The sequence below is a fragment of the Ammodytes marinus genome (genome assembly GCF_949987685.1).
Source record: "Ammodytes marinus genome assembly, chromosome: 14".
Lineage (NCBI taxonomy): Eukaryota > Metazoa > Chordata > Actinopteri > Uranoscopiformes > Ammodytidae > Ammodytes > Ammodytes marinus.
In genome coordinates, this window is record NC_137218.1 from 13,691,234 (window position 1) to 13,708,933 (window position 17,700).

At 41.0% G+C, this 17,700-nt stretch overlaps 1 protein-coding gene across 1 annotated transcript in view; it reads right to left on the bottom strand.

The window, feature by feature from the left end:
* Nucleotides 1–12,760: 12,760 nt before the first annotated feature.
* The window catches only part of ubl3a (ubiquitin-like 3a), a 37,036-nt gene continuing 32,096 nt past the window's right edge, over nt 12,761–17,700 (bottom strand). The window contains exons 4-5 of the mRNA XM_080040948.1: nt 15,212–15,289; nt 12,761–14,668 (exon numbers count right to left, since the gene is read on the bottom strand). Of these exons, the coding sequence (XP_079897074.1) occupies nt 14,616–14,668; nt 15,212–15,289 (131 nt within the window). The 3' untranslated portion in view covers nt 12,761–14,615. The remainder of the gene's footprint in view (nt 14,669–15,211; nt 15,290–17,700) is intronic.

Genomic DNA, 17,700 nt, shown 5'->3' on the forward strand with positions numbered 1-17,700 from the left:
GAGATGCTTGGTTGAGGGAGAAAAAGTCATTGGGTTGTTGCCAGGTTTCAGTAAGTAATAGGAGGTCCAGATTATTGTCGAGGATGAGTTCATGTATGGCGGGGGCTTTATTGTTGATCTAGCATCATCTCAGATCCATAAGTGTGATAAAACATGATAAAAACCATCAAAACAGACATTGGGAAGGATTTTTACCTGCTCCGCCATTGTAGGCGCATACACATTCACCCATCTGTTGCTCTGGCACGCACCGGCAGTGAGATCATGGAGTGTACTATATCTGAGTGAGACGAGTGTCGGTTTGTAGCGTTCTCTCTTCTGATTGGATAAAAATTTCGGGATACTCCAATAAGTTTATTTGCCGATTACATGCAAAGCAGCTGACAGAGATTGGCTTTATGAAACACGCACATTATGTAAGTGATCACTGTATGAATAAAGAGCGATTTAACACTTATATTAACATAAATAAACCGCTTACTTCACCTTTAACCCACCTTTAATTCCGATAGTCTATGATAATAATCCGAGTATGTTTTTTTCTATGATTATTGAATTTCAACAATACATTTTTAAATTGCATATATATTTTGATGTGTAAATAAAAAAACTAAAATAAATCAACTGAAAATATAATTTACCATGTCAACCCTAAAGAGTAACTAAAAACCACTCTGAATGTATGAATATCCATTAAGCATTTCAAATGAAAAATAGATAACTGACATAATATTTGTTTGTGCAAAGAAAAAGAAAAAAAAGCACTCTGAAGAAAAATGGACTACACTTTAAATGCTGTAAATTCATTCATACTTTTGATTAATTTAAATTGGTTCAGTGTGATGTGTCTTTAGCAATATCAGATCCTTCTCAAGAGACTATTGAAGCTCCAGGGCCACAGTACCTCTATTAAATGGTGCTTTATCTGTAGGGATTTACTATTAAGGTATTGTTGCTAAATTAATAAAATAAGCTCCCTGGGTATATTACAGGTGTTTAGATTTTCCCATAGCGAGACATCTCTGAAAATAGTAATATTAACCACTTCATCAGGTCTTCAGGGAACAGTTATTTACATTATTTTACAAATAAGTCTCTTGAAGGAATCAACCAGCTGTTGCTTTCACAACATTATACCATTGTTCTTTAGGCTGCAACTAATTTAATATTTCAGTTGATTTGTTAAGTATTGATTCTCCCACAAGATGTAAGAAAACAGTTTCAAGTTGCAAATGCCCACCCCTCAATCTGAAAGCTACAACGGTGGGGCATTTTTTTATTTCATCGTTATAACAATTGCTTTTGATTTGTTTTCTCTAAAAAACTTAAACTACATAACAAACTATATAATGAACTAATATTCCTCTGAACTTGTGTACAGTATGAGCATTACTTGTTGTCATAGTCATAAAATATTCACTTTAGTAAGGGAAGAGATAGGCACATGAAATGAAGTTGTAAAAGTATTCTTGCTAGCTGAAGTTGCAGTAATAGTTGTAGTAGTCAAACTCATAATAGTTCTATTTCTATTAATTGCAGTCACAGTATAATTATGCTAGTAGTAGAAGTCATGTTGTTGATTGTCCTATAGCAGTACCAGTAGGAGTAGTGGTAATGTTATTGGCATGCCATTTCCCATCGAGATGCAATCCCCATCTTGAAACGTAAATTGTATTCATATTTTGATCAGTAAACAGGGCATAAAATGATCATGGACTATAAAGTTGACTTTAACCTTAGTTTCCTCCGTAACAAACAGGTCCATCCACCCTCCTGCAGGCTGGCCCAGGGGGAATCCCCCCACAATGCAACTGTAACTTCTTATTTCCCCTCAGGAGGGACCTAAGTTGTTTTTCTCCTCACACCAGGCTTCAGCCCTGGAAGACAACAGTCTTGCTTCATCCTGTTGTGACCAAACTGTCTAATTGATCCCAAGAGGGTTCAGGCTCCCTCCCCCCCACAGACACAAATATTTATCAAACAAATGTTCCAGCTTATTATTATTTACAACATACAGACATACAGAGGTTTCTGCAACATATTGTCCTTACTCTATGCATACTGACTTATATGTCGTTCTATGATTGAGCTCTAGTAATTAACTTGGTTCAGTCTGTTGAGCCATAATTACTTTACATACATAGAACATATTGTTAAATGTCTCATTATATATGGCAGCTTGTGTCTTTTATTGCAGGGGTTTATTTCCTATTAATTCTGAAGGATAATTAATGTTGTGACATTGTGACTAAGTGGTTAGCAATTATATAAAAGCCGTATCTAGTCAGGAGTTGACAGTGTGTGTTACAAAGACATATTTTAACCTACAAAGGAAAAATGTACTGTAAATAAAAAAGTTGGACTTCATAAAATGTTGGCAAGCTCTTGCCATGCATCTTGTAATTACGAGATAAGGATCTCATATTTACGACATCAAGATCTCGTTTTTACACACAATTCATGACCAGGATATGAGAATATTGGCCTAAATGTTGATTTAGCAATTTAGTGGTCGGGGTTCCAGTGTCATGCCAAACTTAGCCCCTATAACGTGTGTGTGTGTGTGTGTGTGTGTGTGTGTGTGTGTGTGTGTGTGTGTGTGTGTGTGTGTGTGTGTGTGTGTGTGTGTGTGTGTGTGTGTGTGTGTGTGTGTGTGTGTGTGTGTGTGTGTGTGTGTGTGTGTGTGTGTGTGTGCAGAGATTTTAAAGATGTTTTACTGTTCATTCATTAATCAGCGATCGCACCGGGATCTGAGGGACACATTTTAGGCTACTGTTTACGCCTGTGATCAGCTGCTGAGGTCCGACTGGGCTTTTCTCCTGAACAGTCCCAATGACTGCATGTCTGAACAATGTTGACATAGCTACTACTCATAGTAATGCCCTCCTCACTTTTAAGAAACTGTGGTAGCCGAATTCTATTGTGGTAGCCGAATTCTTCCCCATGGCGACCAAGACAAAGGGCGAGACTGGACAATCATCATTGTGTTTTCAGAGAGGTTTATTTCAGGAGTTTCCATCAGAATACATACAGAGGATTTCAGAGTGAGCATCGAAGCAGCAGGCTGAGAGAGCCGCATGGCACCTACTCGATTAGTTACAGAACAGTGTCTTATATTCTCATGTGTGGGGGGTATCAAGTGTATTATATCTACAAATAGACAGATACTAGTCCTTCTAGGGGGTGCTCTACTTCTTCCCCGTGACCTTAACCTTTAGAGTCTATCTGCTTCAGCAAACTCTAGATTTTATAGACTACTGAAATCCACCACAAAACGTCATTATTTCCTAATGTTTCTGTTATCTACTGCAATCTTGTGAGGCCTTTGTTAGCCTATTTCTTCGACACAAAACACATAGGCTCACTGTATGCTTTGACATAGTGAAGTGATAGCATCAGTGGCGGGCCGTGCCTTTTACATCTAGGCCTTCAGAGCCATCATCCGGAAAATCAAACCGCTTAATAAATAAATAAATAACTTCATGATGACGTCACGGCTATTGTCATTGGATTAACCATACGATTGCAGCACTTAGCACAGTAACCTTTAACGAGTGTAATGACATTACACTAATGACACTAAACATGTTGACTAAACCATCAAGAGCATAGGCCAACTAATATTACACACTACACAGCTTGAAAAGACCCCACGTAGTCTAAATAATGACATGACCAAACAATCAAGAACAAATTCAAAACATCCACAAGTCGGATGAGCGCGTACCATCCGACCTGTGGACCTTTACTGCAGGTCATTCCCCCTATCTCTACTTACGGTGTGTTTATTGAAGAACCCAACTAAACATTACATGGTGTCAGAAGATGGACTTTTTTTTGTGGAAAAAGGAAAAAGTTGGAAAAGCTTCGGAGTATGCTAGCACGGTGAGCTATGCTGGTAACCCAAGGAGAGGACAACATTGTTAGCCTATTTACTTTCCGGGAGAGAAAGAGGACACACCAACGCAAAGATGCAAGCATTACAACCACCACCCAACCTTCAGTTGACAGGTAATGTGGCTGAGAATTGGAGGAGATTTAAACCACGCTTTATGTTGTACCTGACGGCGATCGGTGCGGACGAGAAGAGCACTAAGATGAAGGCGTCAGTTTTATTGCATGTTGTGGGTGACAAAGCGCTGGAGGTAATAACTTTCAGTTCCAAGACGACGCGAACAAAATGAAATTGGATAAAATACTTGAGAAGTTTGAGGATTACTGCAACCCTAAAAGAAACGTGACATTTGAGACACAGGTTTTTCACGTGTGTGCAGAACACGGGAGAAACTGTTGACCTAGGAAAGCACTAAGATTGTGTAGAGCAGCAGAAACGGTGAAAACACAAGCAAAAAAGCTGTTACGTGGATGCTGTAAGAAGAGATGCAAACAGAGCAGTCAAGAAGAAGAGCACGGCTCCCGACGTAAATACACTAGTGCGCAGAGACGCACAGGGAAAGACGTGTGATCGATGTGGCACGCAGCATGCTCCCAGAAGATGTCCCGCATATGGTAAAGTATGTCACAACTGTAACAAAAAGAACCATTATGCACAGCAATGTAAAAACCAACAGAGCAAAGTTCATGCAGTGGATGAGAGTGACTCTGATGAGTTTTATGTGGATGTTGTGACAGAACAGAACACAGATAAAAAGGACTGGATGATGACACTGATATTCAGGAGCAGCAATACCTGTGAAAGGAAGATGATTGGTGAAAGTGACACACAAGGACAGAGAACATACACTCGCATTCGTAGTGGTGCACAGAGACGTGCAGGCCATATTAGGTTTAGCTTCTTGTGAGAGACTGGACCTGGTTAAGAGAGTGCTTGTGGTGCAAAGTGAAGGAGGAACAGTCTATGATGAACTGATGGAAGAGTACAGTGACCTGTTTCAGGGTCTCGGATGCCTTCCTGGAGAACACACAATCAGAGTGGATGAAAATGTGCCACCAGTTATTAATCCATGTCGAAAAGTGCCATTTACTCTTCAAAAGCCACTGAAAACCGAGGTGGACAGGATGGAAAGCCTCAACGTGATCGAAAAGATTGATGAGCCAACTGACTGGGTGAGTTTGCTTGTTATTGTAGAAAAGAAAAATGGCAAGCCTAGAGTGTGTATGGATCCCAGAAACTTGAACAGAGCAATAAAAAGAGAACACTTCAAAGTACTTCAGCAAGCTAGATGCATCATCCGGATTTTGGCAAATGAAGCTGGACAAAGAAAGTTCAAAACTGTGTACATTCAACAGCCCATTCGGTAGTAGTAAGTACGAAAGCTGAACACGATGAGAGGCTAAAACAAGTTCTCAAGGCAACAAGAACAGCAAACTTAAAGCTGAATAAAGAGAAATGCCAGCTTGGGGTGAAAGAACTGACATTTGTGGGGGACATCCTGAGCAGCGAGGGCATCAGACCAGATCCCAGGAAAGTGTCTGCAATAGAAAACATGCCAAAGCCACAATGTAAGAAGGTCATACAGAGATGTAATGGCATTATAAACTACATGGGAAAGTTCATACCCAATCTCTCTGAACGCATGGCACCTCTGAGACAGCTGACTGAAAAGAAGACAGAATGGGAATGAACATGAAAAGTCATGGAAAGAACTGAAGACACAGCTCACATTAGAACCAGTTCTGAGGTTCTATGATCCAGTGAAGCCCATAAAAATCTCATCAGATGCATCACAGAGTGGGGTCGGAGCTGTTCTTTTACAAAAATATGATGACTGGCAACCAATCGCATATGCATCACGCTCAATGACAGACACAGAGACATCATGATATGCACAGATCGAGAAAGAACTGCTCAGCATAACATATGCCTGTGAAAGATTTCACCAGTTTGTTTCAGGACAGGACATAAGCGTTGAAACTGACCATAAGCCGCTGATCGCGTTGTTTCAATAGCCACTGAACGACTGCCCACTGAGAATACAGAGGATGATGATCCGGCTGCAACGCTACTCACTGAATGTAATGTATACCCCGGGCAAGCTGATGTACACAGCGGGCACATTGTCAAGAGCAGTTGACCCACAGGAGCCGGCGCACACTAAGAGGAGTGATGACGCGGATGTTTATGTGAACATGATCACAAAGGCACTGCCAGTAGAAGACGCGAAAATGGAGCTCATAAGAACAGAGACAACCCGAGATGAAACACTAAAAGGCCTGTGTAAATTCATCAATGAGGGGTGGCCCAATGATAAGCAGGGTTGTTCACCTGAAATCACAGAATACTGGAACTGCAGGGCAGAACTGTCGGTGGTAGGAGACGTCATCTATAAAGGAAGCAAGATAGTCATCCTGAGGAGTCTGCAAAAGGAAATGCTCAAGAAAATACACGAAGGGCATCTTGGGATTGAAAAATTTAAGAAAAGAGCATGTGAAGTGATGTACTGGCCTCGAATCAACCAGGATGTGGCAAATGAGGTGGCAAGCTGCACAACATGTTTGAGATAGCACGCAAGCAATAGAGCTGAGCCACTTAAGCCGCACACAGTGCCTGACAGACCATATCAAAAGGTAGGCGCTGACTTATTTGTTTCTGCAGGGAAAGACTACATTGTGGTGACAGACTATTACTCCCTGTATCCAGAGGTCTGTAAACTGCACACTACAACAGCGGAGGCTGTTATAACGTCCATGAAGGCCGTATTCTCCAGACATGGCGTGCCAAGCGAAGTCTTCACAGACAATGGGCCGCAATTTTCTAGCGCCAGTTTTGCACGCTTTGCAGAAGAATGGAACTTTGTACACACAACGTCAAGTCCTCACTACCCGCAGTCTAATGGTTTGGCCGAAAAGTCGGTCCAGACTGTGAAGAGGTTGCTGTGTAAAGCGAAAGACAGTGGAGCTGGCTTTTACCAAAGCCTGCTTGTGTACCGCACAACGCCACTAGAGTGCGGTATTTCACCGGCACAACTCCTAATGGGATGTCGCCTTAAAAAAAAGAAAGAAAAAATAATGGAAAAGGGGATCATGAGTATTGTTGTAAAGTTATGAGTTTATACTTTCCCTGGAATATTATGTTCTTACACTGCAGTTGAAAAGATTTAAAGTAAGTGTTGCAGTTAATAATTACAGTTCATAAGAGTTAAAGAGAAGTATTGAAAAATTAAGTATGTGTTGTCTATATTTAAATGTTTTACATTCTTATTCTACGAAAGGGAGATGTAATGATATCAACATGGTTTGGCTATTCAGTTATTAGACTGTCAGGTAGAGCATGCGCAGTAGGACTGGCGCACTGCATGTTTACGTTAGTTCCCTGTTAAGTCTATAGCTGCATTTCATTAGTAGTTGCACTTCCCCTCGTTCACTTACCCTCAGCCCTCCGAGGGTCTATCTCACCAAGTTCACTTCAGTTTCCAGACAATTGGAACGAAACTTATGATGGCGGGGGATTCCCCCGAGGGCAAGTGCAGAGGGCAAGTGAAAGAGGGCATATTGAACGGATAATGGAATGCAGCGATTGTGAGAGGCGAGTTAATGTTTCTTCGTGTGTAGCCTATGCTTCGTGAACATAAAGGACTTCTCTTCAAGCTACTTACGGTGTGTTTATTGAAGAACCCAACTAAACATTACAACTAGCGGTCAAGGCAAATGTCAAACACACACACAGATCCCAGCTTAATCACAGACCCTGCACCAGGATGAAAACTATCAGATCTTCTATTCATTTAGTGGACAGCACAGCAGCTTAGAAAAACAAACATTATTTGCATGTTTTAATATGTTTTAAGATGGAAAATTATGCTGGGATGCAGCGGGTCATACCATGGAGACTGAATAGCAGAACAGCACTGGCAGCGCACCTAGCGTGTCCTGTGGTCACCGCTCCTAGTAAACACCGGTTTGAAAACCCAGCGTTGCACCACACACGGCAGCGATCGATTGCAAGTAGGCTAGCAGACATATCCAGCAATACAATTAGCAATGAGCCAACTATAGGCCTACCTTTCATAAGTTGCTGCCTGATTGGAAGTGTGGCACAGATCGTTTATCCAGCTGGGTCATAGCGGCTAGTTGTTCGACCCTGCTTCACAATGTCCAGCTTTTCTTAAAAGGTCCTTTTCTCAATAAAACACTTCCCCAGTTAGTTGGCCATTAAATCCACACCCTCTGTAATCCACTGTGTGTTTCGACAAAGTCTTCTAACCATGGAAAGTAATGTCGGCTAGCTAGCGGCAGTTCAAGTAGGCTACTTTCCCTCCCGATCACAAGGCCAGCTAGAAGGCCTAGCCTGTAAAATGATACGCCCAACTCAGAAAACTCGAAATCTGATTGGTTAAAGAACATGTCAATCACAACAGCGTCAACAGAGAGGGGATTCTCTCGGAATTCTGAAGGCCTCGCCTCGGACAGATATTAGGCTCGTTCGACCTGTCGCCGTCTTGCTAAAGCCGCGTGTCCACCTGCGTCAAGTTATCTGACGCGACGGCAAAGCCCATTCATTTCCTATGGAACTACGTCAGACGGCAGAAACGCCACCGCAAGGCATTATGGGGCACGTCGCGGCGAATGGTCGACAGCGGCGCGGCGAAAAAGTATTTCGCTGGATACTTTATGCAAATGAGAACGTCAAAAAGTGGGGCGGCAGCCAATGGAAACTCTGCGGCGAGAAATTGTTTATTGCCGTTGCTATGGTTTCATATCTAGAGATACATTTTCCCGCTGTCACCGTATAATGTCCAGCCCACAAACCCCCGCCCCCAAGCGGCGAATACGTCACCGCGTCGCGTCAGAACAAAATATGACTTGACGCAGGTGGACACGCGCCTTAAGACCTGCGCAATTATGACGCTCGTCTTGCTGAGCGCACTGCATTATGGTTAGACTTTTTGTCCCACTTGCACCCGTGGCTGGCTGCGGCTCGGCTGCTTGAGACTTTGAAGTCCCGCGGTATCAAGACGGACACAGACACTGGAGCAAGTCGCTGCAGTTGCTCCCCACGGGCTGCGGGAGCGAAATGTCTGATGGGAAACGTCTTGCTGACAGGCGGAGCTGAGCGCTAATTGGGAGTTTAAACCTCGTGCCTTTGATGCGTTTCCCCGATTGGTTAGGCAAAAGTCTGACATCACCGCTCAAAATTAAATTACGATCCATTCTTTTTGATTTTAATTTATGTTTAATCATTAGGCCGCCACAATATGCATTTAAGCAGAAATGTACTTAATCAGAGTTAAACCTCTGAACCCTTGACATAGAAATAATTTGGATGTGTAACTCTCCTGTATAGATATATTTAAAAGTGAACACAAACTTGAGTCACATAAGATCTTGGTGAAGTGATTTTTATACCATTAAGATTAAATCATAGGCTTATTTCAAGTGATCTAAATGGTCTGGGAATTGTATTTTACATGTAGTGTCGCAAAGCCAGACCAAAACTACAACAAGTAGTTTGTTTGTTACACATCATAATACAGTTCATCATATCCATCTCTACAATAATAATAAGGGATCTTTTCTTAGACCTTCTTTATTTAGGCCGATCATATTCGTTATGTGAAGGGAGAAATACTAAACCTCCTTTATTTGGATTTGTAAATTATTCTTGTAAATTATTCTTTATCACTTAAAAGTAGGTGTTCTAGTAAAGTAACAAGAAAGATAAAGATGTGTGGGGAATGGGGATATTATATCTCGTTTCTTGTTTTGAAAATGCCCCTCGCTTTTAAAGTGTTTACTCGTCTTTGTGTTGTGTTCTGCTTCTAATCGGTTGTAGCATGTGTGACTCTCCTGCGAATATGTTTCTAATAGGCCTTCAAAATAAAACTAGAAAACGAACTGCATCCGCAACAAGGACGCTACTTCCGACTCGGAGCTGTCCGGCTTCAGTCAGGCATTTTCGTCACTCCCCCGACTGCACTCGGCTACTCTCGTCTACTTTCCAGACGAGCTGAAAGTTAGGTCGAACGAGCCTATTTATTTTACCCTGAGACAACGCAGGGACATAATCTGATTGGATAAGAGCTCTAATATATATCAGTACACTGGAGGCAGCGCAGCCGAAGGAAAAACAATTCAATTACGTATTTAGACTTACGTGAACAAACTCTTTAATATAGATATAATTTATTTAAACATATATATTAAAATGTATAAATGATATATTTAATAAAACATATAATAATCTATTAATATATCATTTAGTTTTTCTGAAAGTCTTCAGGCCAGCAGAGAAGGCTTTGGCCACCATTACCTAACAGGAAAAAATAAATAAAGATAGATAGATAGATAGATAGATAGATAGATAGATAGATAGATAGATAGATAGATAGATAGATAGATAGATAGATAGATAGATAGATAGATAGATAGATAGATAGATAGATAGATAGATAGATAGATAGATAGATAGATAGATAGATAGATAGATAGATAGATAGATAGATAGATAGATAGATAGATAGATAGATAGATAGATAGATAGATAGATAGATAAAATAAATGCAATGGACTGAGCAAAAGAGTATTGATGTTCTTGGGGGTAACAAATTAAAGGACATAGGCCTGTAGCCTGAATAGGCCTAATGTAAAGTAGCCTATGTAGATAGCCTATAAGCTATAATCCTCCACCTAATATAGGATTGATTAGGTCTATATGCCACTTGATGGAATACTTTCATCAAAAGCCTATGCATTAGCACTACTGCTGATTATTAATGTTGCCATACATGTACTTTTCCAGTAGATGGCAACCTCCTCAAACATTTCTGTGAAGCATCACACTGAGCAAAGGAAATCACTTCTAAGCCATGCTGTTTGTTGTGGCCTAATGAATGTTACCCATAGGCTTGATAATCATTTGACAATGTAATTCATCCAAACGTGAGTAATAAACGTGTGAGTGTAGCTTTATAAAAGTTGAGAAAATAGTCGTATTAATGTTGTATACAGTCTAGCCGTAAATGTCACTGTTTTAAATGTCACATCCTGCTAAATGTTAACTCATGCAGAGTCACGCTACCTTTGAAACAATCATCCGTGTGTCGAAAGCAAAGAGACTGGTGAATTGTTCAGAGGCCGGGCAGCAGCAATACTGAGTGGGTTAAATGTCACACAAACATAGTGTGCCATCCTGAGTAGTACTACTGTAACCACAATATTCTCTGTCTGCACACAGACTCTTTCTTTAAGTGTGTGTGTGTGTGTGTGTGTGTGTGTGTGTGTGTGTGTGTGTGTGTGTGTGTGTGTGTGTGCGTGTGTGTGTGTGTGTTTGTGTGTGTGTGTGTGTAGTAAGAGAAGAATAGTTGCATTCATGTTGAATATCTGGCCCACATTACAGTCAATGTGGATACAGCATGACTGTAATGAGAGGCGGGGGGATGAAAACAGGGAGGAGAGGGAAAATGAAGGCACAGTCATCGTATTAAAAAAAAATATATATATTTTATCAAATCAGAACTCAATCAGCTGACCTGTCCCAGACAAAGCGATACTCAGACTGTAATCTTTTATTTCCTTAAAGAAAAAAATTGAAAAAAAACTTCCCCAGTAATGCAACATATCTTGTTTGTTCGGTGCGTCATTAGCAAAGTTCATCAGTCTGAAAAACCTGCTCTAAGGACTACAGCCTGAAGTGTATTCTGTGTTCCACTGCTCTTCTTGCTGCACTTTGGCCCCCCAACGGTTGTAGCCTATAAACTGGGAAAGTGACTTAACTGACTTAACTTTACTGCTGATTCTCTTTCTTGTAAGTCAACCGTCCACAAGATTTGTCTTAACTTACAGGTGACATATTCAACTATGAGTTGTTTTCAAGGAGTGTCACAAGTAGACCATGCAGACTGTATTAGTGTGGATATTATATTACCTGTCATTCACTGCAAATCGGCACATAATATCAATTGGAGTTTTGAGCATTTTTTTTATCAAACCGTTGGAGTTTAAGGGGAATTTTGTCCGAACTGCTTACAAGATATGTGGCAAGACAAGGAGACACAACCAGTCACTGCTTTTTAATAAGGGGTCATAAGCAAAAAGGTTGGGAACCACACAATATATTGTATTATTCAGTCAATAGTTTGTATGTAAACTCGGAAGGGTTAGTCGCATTAACAGCTGTAGGATAATTGTTATGGAGTAAGAAGTACAATATTACCCTAAGTATAAGTAGCATAAAGGGAAAATACTCAAGTAGGCTTCAGAACTAAAAGTATGTACTCTGTAAAATGTTTCCAATAATCTTATAACATATGGTGCACTGTTATACCAATAGGAACCATAGGTCAGAACGATTTTAACTGCATATATTAAAATGCTGCTTACATGAAATGCATCAATAATACATCAAATGAATATAATATGTAAGAAAGGGGGGTCATTCTGCATGTGCATTTTATGAACTACACTGTACTTTTACTCAGGTCTAATTTTAAATGTGGGCCTTTTTGCATTGCGCTATTCCTTAGGAAATAATCCAAGTACTTTATTCATAACTTCAAAATAAAATGTTTTTAACTACACAACTGTTCAATAACTTGAAGTCTCTTAAAGTAGAGTTAAACAACGCCCTAATCCTTGAACTTCTTTCCTTACCCGACCTGCTGGCAGTTTAACAGATTATAAAGAATTTCAGCAGAAATGTGTCACAATCCACTTACGCAATGTTTTAAGATGGTTGAACGTTTGTTGAGTCAGTTGAAAAATACACTTCTGATTTAGCTGATTACAAAACAGCAGGCTGTAAAAAGCAAGTGAGACTCAGGAGATTCTATGATGCATGTGCAATAAAGTCATGACAAAAGGCAGCTTTGCACTTCAATAACCTTTATTTAGTTTACAGATGTATTCCATTTTGAAGTTTGGGCGGGGAGGAGAGGGAGCATTAGTGCTATTTACAATTGAACACGTTTATCTCTGTACAGATTTGAACCCTGATCAATATAAACAATTTTTTTCTTTAAGACCTAGTGCTGTTACAAAGCGATTCTTTAAAGCAAAAGAAAAACACAAAGAGAAAAAGGATTACATTAAATTATAAACAATGAAAATAAAAATATAAGAAAATAAAAGTACAGTCTGTCGATGATTAGGGAGGTTTTGCTGATGTTAAGCACAAGACATTGTCAGCGAGTGACTGTGAACTGGCTAGAAGCTAACCTTATACACAATCATAGACTAAACACCAATATACTGTATATCAACAAGATCTAGAGTCATCATGTTCTATATAAGATTCATATTAAATATAATCTACACCTTACCTTAGTTTGGAACATTACTTCCACTGGAAAAATATAAAATAAAACAATAAAACTTTTTATACACTTTTTAGTAATCTGATGATGGAGCACATGCTTCGGTTGTGCAAAATGGACTTAATAATGCAGAGAGAATCAAGGAGACGGTAGGAAACGAATTAAGACAAATAGGGGGAACGTTTTCATTCCGAGTTCATTGCCCTGCTTGGACAGCAATTGTCAAGACAGATTCCTTCACAACACTGTTAAGAAAAGGAGAGCGACGAGGCTTTCCTTGGAGAGAACGGGATTGGTGCACGAGGGAGGGAAGAAAAAAAACTGACATGACTTTTTATTAATCACATCACTAGTCGGTCAGCAATATGCGTGGACTGTCAAAACACAGTCACAAAAAGTCACTGACAAACAAATAATCAAAACAACACCACCAAGCCCTTTGTTTGTCTATTTGTTTGTTTGTCTAAAATATGATGACTGAAAGAAGAGGATGTCTCTACAGACAGAAAAAAGGAGCAATTTCTCTCTTGTGACCTTTAAGGGCACATGCAGAGGAGGACAGTACAAAGGACACGGGCGTGTGTGTGTGTGTGTGTGTGTGTGTGTGTGTGTGTGTGTGTGTGTGTGTGTGTGTGTGTGGTGTGTTTGTCTGTCTGTCTGTCTGTCTGTCTGTCTGTCTGTCTGTCTGTCTGTCTGTCTGTGTGTGTGTCCTGGTTTGAGTTCTCTGATCAGGCACATCATAGGGTGTCATAGTGTGTGTGTGTGTGTGTGTGTGTGTAGGTGAGTTGTTAGTGGTTAATTTGATAGCGGTCTGTATGGGAAAACAAGGCCACGCACATAAACTCGAGCACTGCATTACTATGACAACCAGCTAGAATGAGAAGCCAGTTAGAAACTGACTTTTAACAGAGCTGCTGAGGATAGCCAGACGAGGTGTGTGTGTATATTATATGCGTGTGTGTGTGTGTGTGTGTGTGTGTGTGTGTGTGTGTGTGTGTGTGTGTGTGTGCGTGTGTAACAGAAGGCTTAAAAAGGTGTGCATTAAAAAAAAAAATTAAGGGAAAAAAACACACATGCAAATCCAGTTCCTTCCTCTAAATTTTCAGTTATGACAACAAATCAAGTACAACAAAGGAATCAACTATGTCGTTAATCAATTTCCTGCTCCCAACTCTGTGTCTGGAATCAGCCCGAGCTTGCCATCTCTCTACGTGTGTGCGTGTGTCCGTGTGTGTGCATGTGCGTGTGTGTGTGTGTGTGTGCGCGCGTTCTTTGTGTGTGCTTGTATTCATATCCACATATCATACAGGCTCCAGGACAGGGGACGAGGCTCATTAGCTCCAGGATGTTGAAGGGCGAGAACGGATGGGAGAAGGATGGAGGTCCGGTGGCGATGGTGTGTATTTACAGGATGACACAGCAGTTACTCTCCCCTGTCTTCTCTCTGTTCCTCTGACCTGGAAACAAGCACACAAACCAACATGATTGTCATTTCAAAACCTCGTTTACAAGACTTAAATCAACTCCAATAAATACTTCCCTATATATTTCATTTTGCGTTGACAGTTTCCTAATTTTTTCTGGGGTTTTCTCATTTATAAACTAAACTTAACTGTGTTACTGAGGTCATTCTAATGATATACTTCACCTTATCTTGGGCTTATTTTAACCAGAATGTACAGCAAATAGAAGATGGCTTTGACTCTTTATTTGGTCTAATCCATGGGTAAAGTCAGCCTCAATCTCTTCATACTATCACCTTCTACTGGGAGACCTGTCAGCTAATATGATTTTTTACTCATAATATGATTTATATTATCTGTGTATTCTACTGTATCTCGGGGTAACACTTCAGGGAGCCAATTATTTGCACCAGTGACCATTTCTAAAACAGAAGACATGTGTAGAGATAAAAAATGGCCGGGAGCGGAACGTTTAAAGTTCTTTGGTGTGTGAAAGGCCCGCTGAAAGGAAAGAAGGGAGACGAGGGGGCCGGTTACCTTGGGAATTTGGCTCAGGCAAAGTCTCTCTGGCAACTAAATGCATCACTGTGGTCTTCCCCAAGGGCAGTTTGAGAGCTGGCAGGGGAGAAGTGAGGGAGAAGGAGAAAGAGAAAGAGAGAGAGAGAGAGAGAGAGAGAGAGAGAGAGAGAGAGAGAGAGAGGATGTTGAGGTTATTCAATGAGCTACAGTATACCAGTCTTCACAAAGTCATTCGCCTCAGTCAGTGAGCCTCGGTATCATCTTCAACAGCTTGCTGAAAACTGAGCACATACATTATGTGATATAAAAAAAAGAGTTTAAAAAAAAGCAATATGCTACATTTAAGCGGCTTCATGAAATCGTTCAACTATGGCTGAAGATGTCAGAATAAATGAGTGTGGGGTCATTTTGCTGCATAACAAAAATCTCTTGCAGGTGAGGAAAGGGCCTGAAATGGCAAAGAATTTAAAGCATCATTTTAAACACAGGTCAGGTATTTCAAAAGGGGTGATTGGACTTCAAGAAAGGAACATGACATTTTTCCCACTGCATGACAATATTCACATACTGCTCAATTTGCTACTAAAATCACCCATTTGATCATATGGCCATATTGTGATATATTGCATATTAAAGCTGCAGTTGAGAGTTTTTTTACTGTAATATTTGGCAAAACTGTCATAATAGCCATTCAGCTATATGTAGGCTAGGTGAAGTGGTCTGAAAATATATTTTTATCACTTTGCTCCCCCCTGCCTCTGTGTGCTGCCCCCCAAAATTGCCACCGCTCATGTTAATTTTGACCAATCAGAGCGAGGTCAGATTCTCCGTTCTTATTGGCTGTGGGACCTTGGCAACGACGTTGATGCGTCAGTTGCGTGAGCGTTCACGACCCTAGCAGTCTGACACTAGCCTACTGTTTGGTACTAGGCTACTACGGCGGACAGCGAGTAGCAATGTCTTCACAAACGAACCCTCAATTTACCATTCCCAGGATACTAACAACTAACACCGCTAAGACAGCAAAAAAACGAGGAAAGACGAATGTTGAAAAGTTAACTGCTGAAAGGGAGACGGAGAGAGCTTGAAAAAAAGTACACCAGCCATGTCTTCTTGCCCTATCACATCAAGACCTCTCCGACCGCGACCTCGTCCCCTTCCTCTGCCTGCCGCTGGCCCCATATAGCCCTCGTCCTGTGATCAGTGTTGCCAACTCAAAGCAATTTTGTCGCTATATTTAGTGACTTTTCAGCCCCCCCGGCGACTATTTTTTTTCAAAACAGCGACAAGCGACAAATCTAGCTTTTTTTTCTGGTGTTATTGGTGACTTTTTTCGCCAAAGCAAGTATCATCTCTTCTCAACGAGCAGCGGGAGCACTGACACGCAGCCCGCTCCTCGCGCAGCAGCCCCGAGCTGAGAGGTGTATCTCCTGCTCTGACCGCAGCTGGGAGGGGATGCTGCGCGAGGACCGGGCCGCCTGTCAGTGCTCTGTGACGGGGGACGGGCCAGGAGGCTCCCGCTGCTCGTTGAGAAGCGTTAAAAGTGATATTTGCTTCGGCGAAAAAGTCACCAATTACACCAGAAAAAAAGCTAGATTTGTCGCGGCTTGTCGCTGTTTTGAAAAAAAAGTCGCCAGGGGGGCTGAAAAGTAGCTAAATATAGCGACAAAATCGCTAAGTTGGCAACACTGCCCGAGCAGCCCCTCCCAGCTGCGGTCAGAGCAGGAGCATAGATAGTAGGAGATACACACACACACCTTAGTTTGCTATCTTGCCTGGCTGTTACAGCTACTTTTGTTAGGCCTACCAGCACACTTACAATGATTTTAAGCTAACATACATGGTCTGTCTGTGATTAAAATTAAGATGCTCAATATGTACGTATGTAGTTATCATTACTAATGTTTAATCACCTCAGAATCGGACATGGTGCTTGTCTCCTGTCAATGTATTCACATGAACGCGCGCAGCTGTCGTTCAGAGGGAGGAGCTACAGCAGGTAGAGCGTTGGGAAAACAGCCGTTGGGATCCCAACGGCTACAATTATCAACTGCAGCTTTAATATCAGAAAATAATGTTACATTAACATAACTGAGCATGGTGGTTAACTGTTATGGATTATTACTTATCTAAAGCTATCTAAAAGCAGATTACAATTAATGGAAAATATTAATAATGGCTGCCAGTTGGATATGCTAGCCTTAACAAAGGGTATGTAAACAAAGGTGGCCCACCGTAGCTAACAGCATGCCCAATTGTAGAGCCTAGGCTGTGATTTTGACAAAAAGTGATTTTGACAACAAGCCTTCTCCAGAATCTCTGACTCCAGCTATAGGAGGATTCTGTGTCAGCACGCAAACATGTAAAAACACAGATAAGGGAATTCTCAGATAGATGGCAGTAATGGGAATGTAAAATGGTTAAGGATGGCCAAAACCACATTAGCCACACAGAACCCCAGTCAAATCAAAATTGGGTTAAGTCGACTTAAAATAACTAAAAGACGG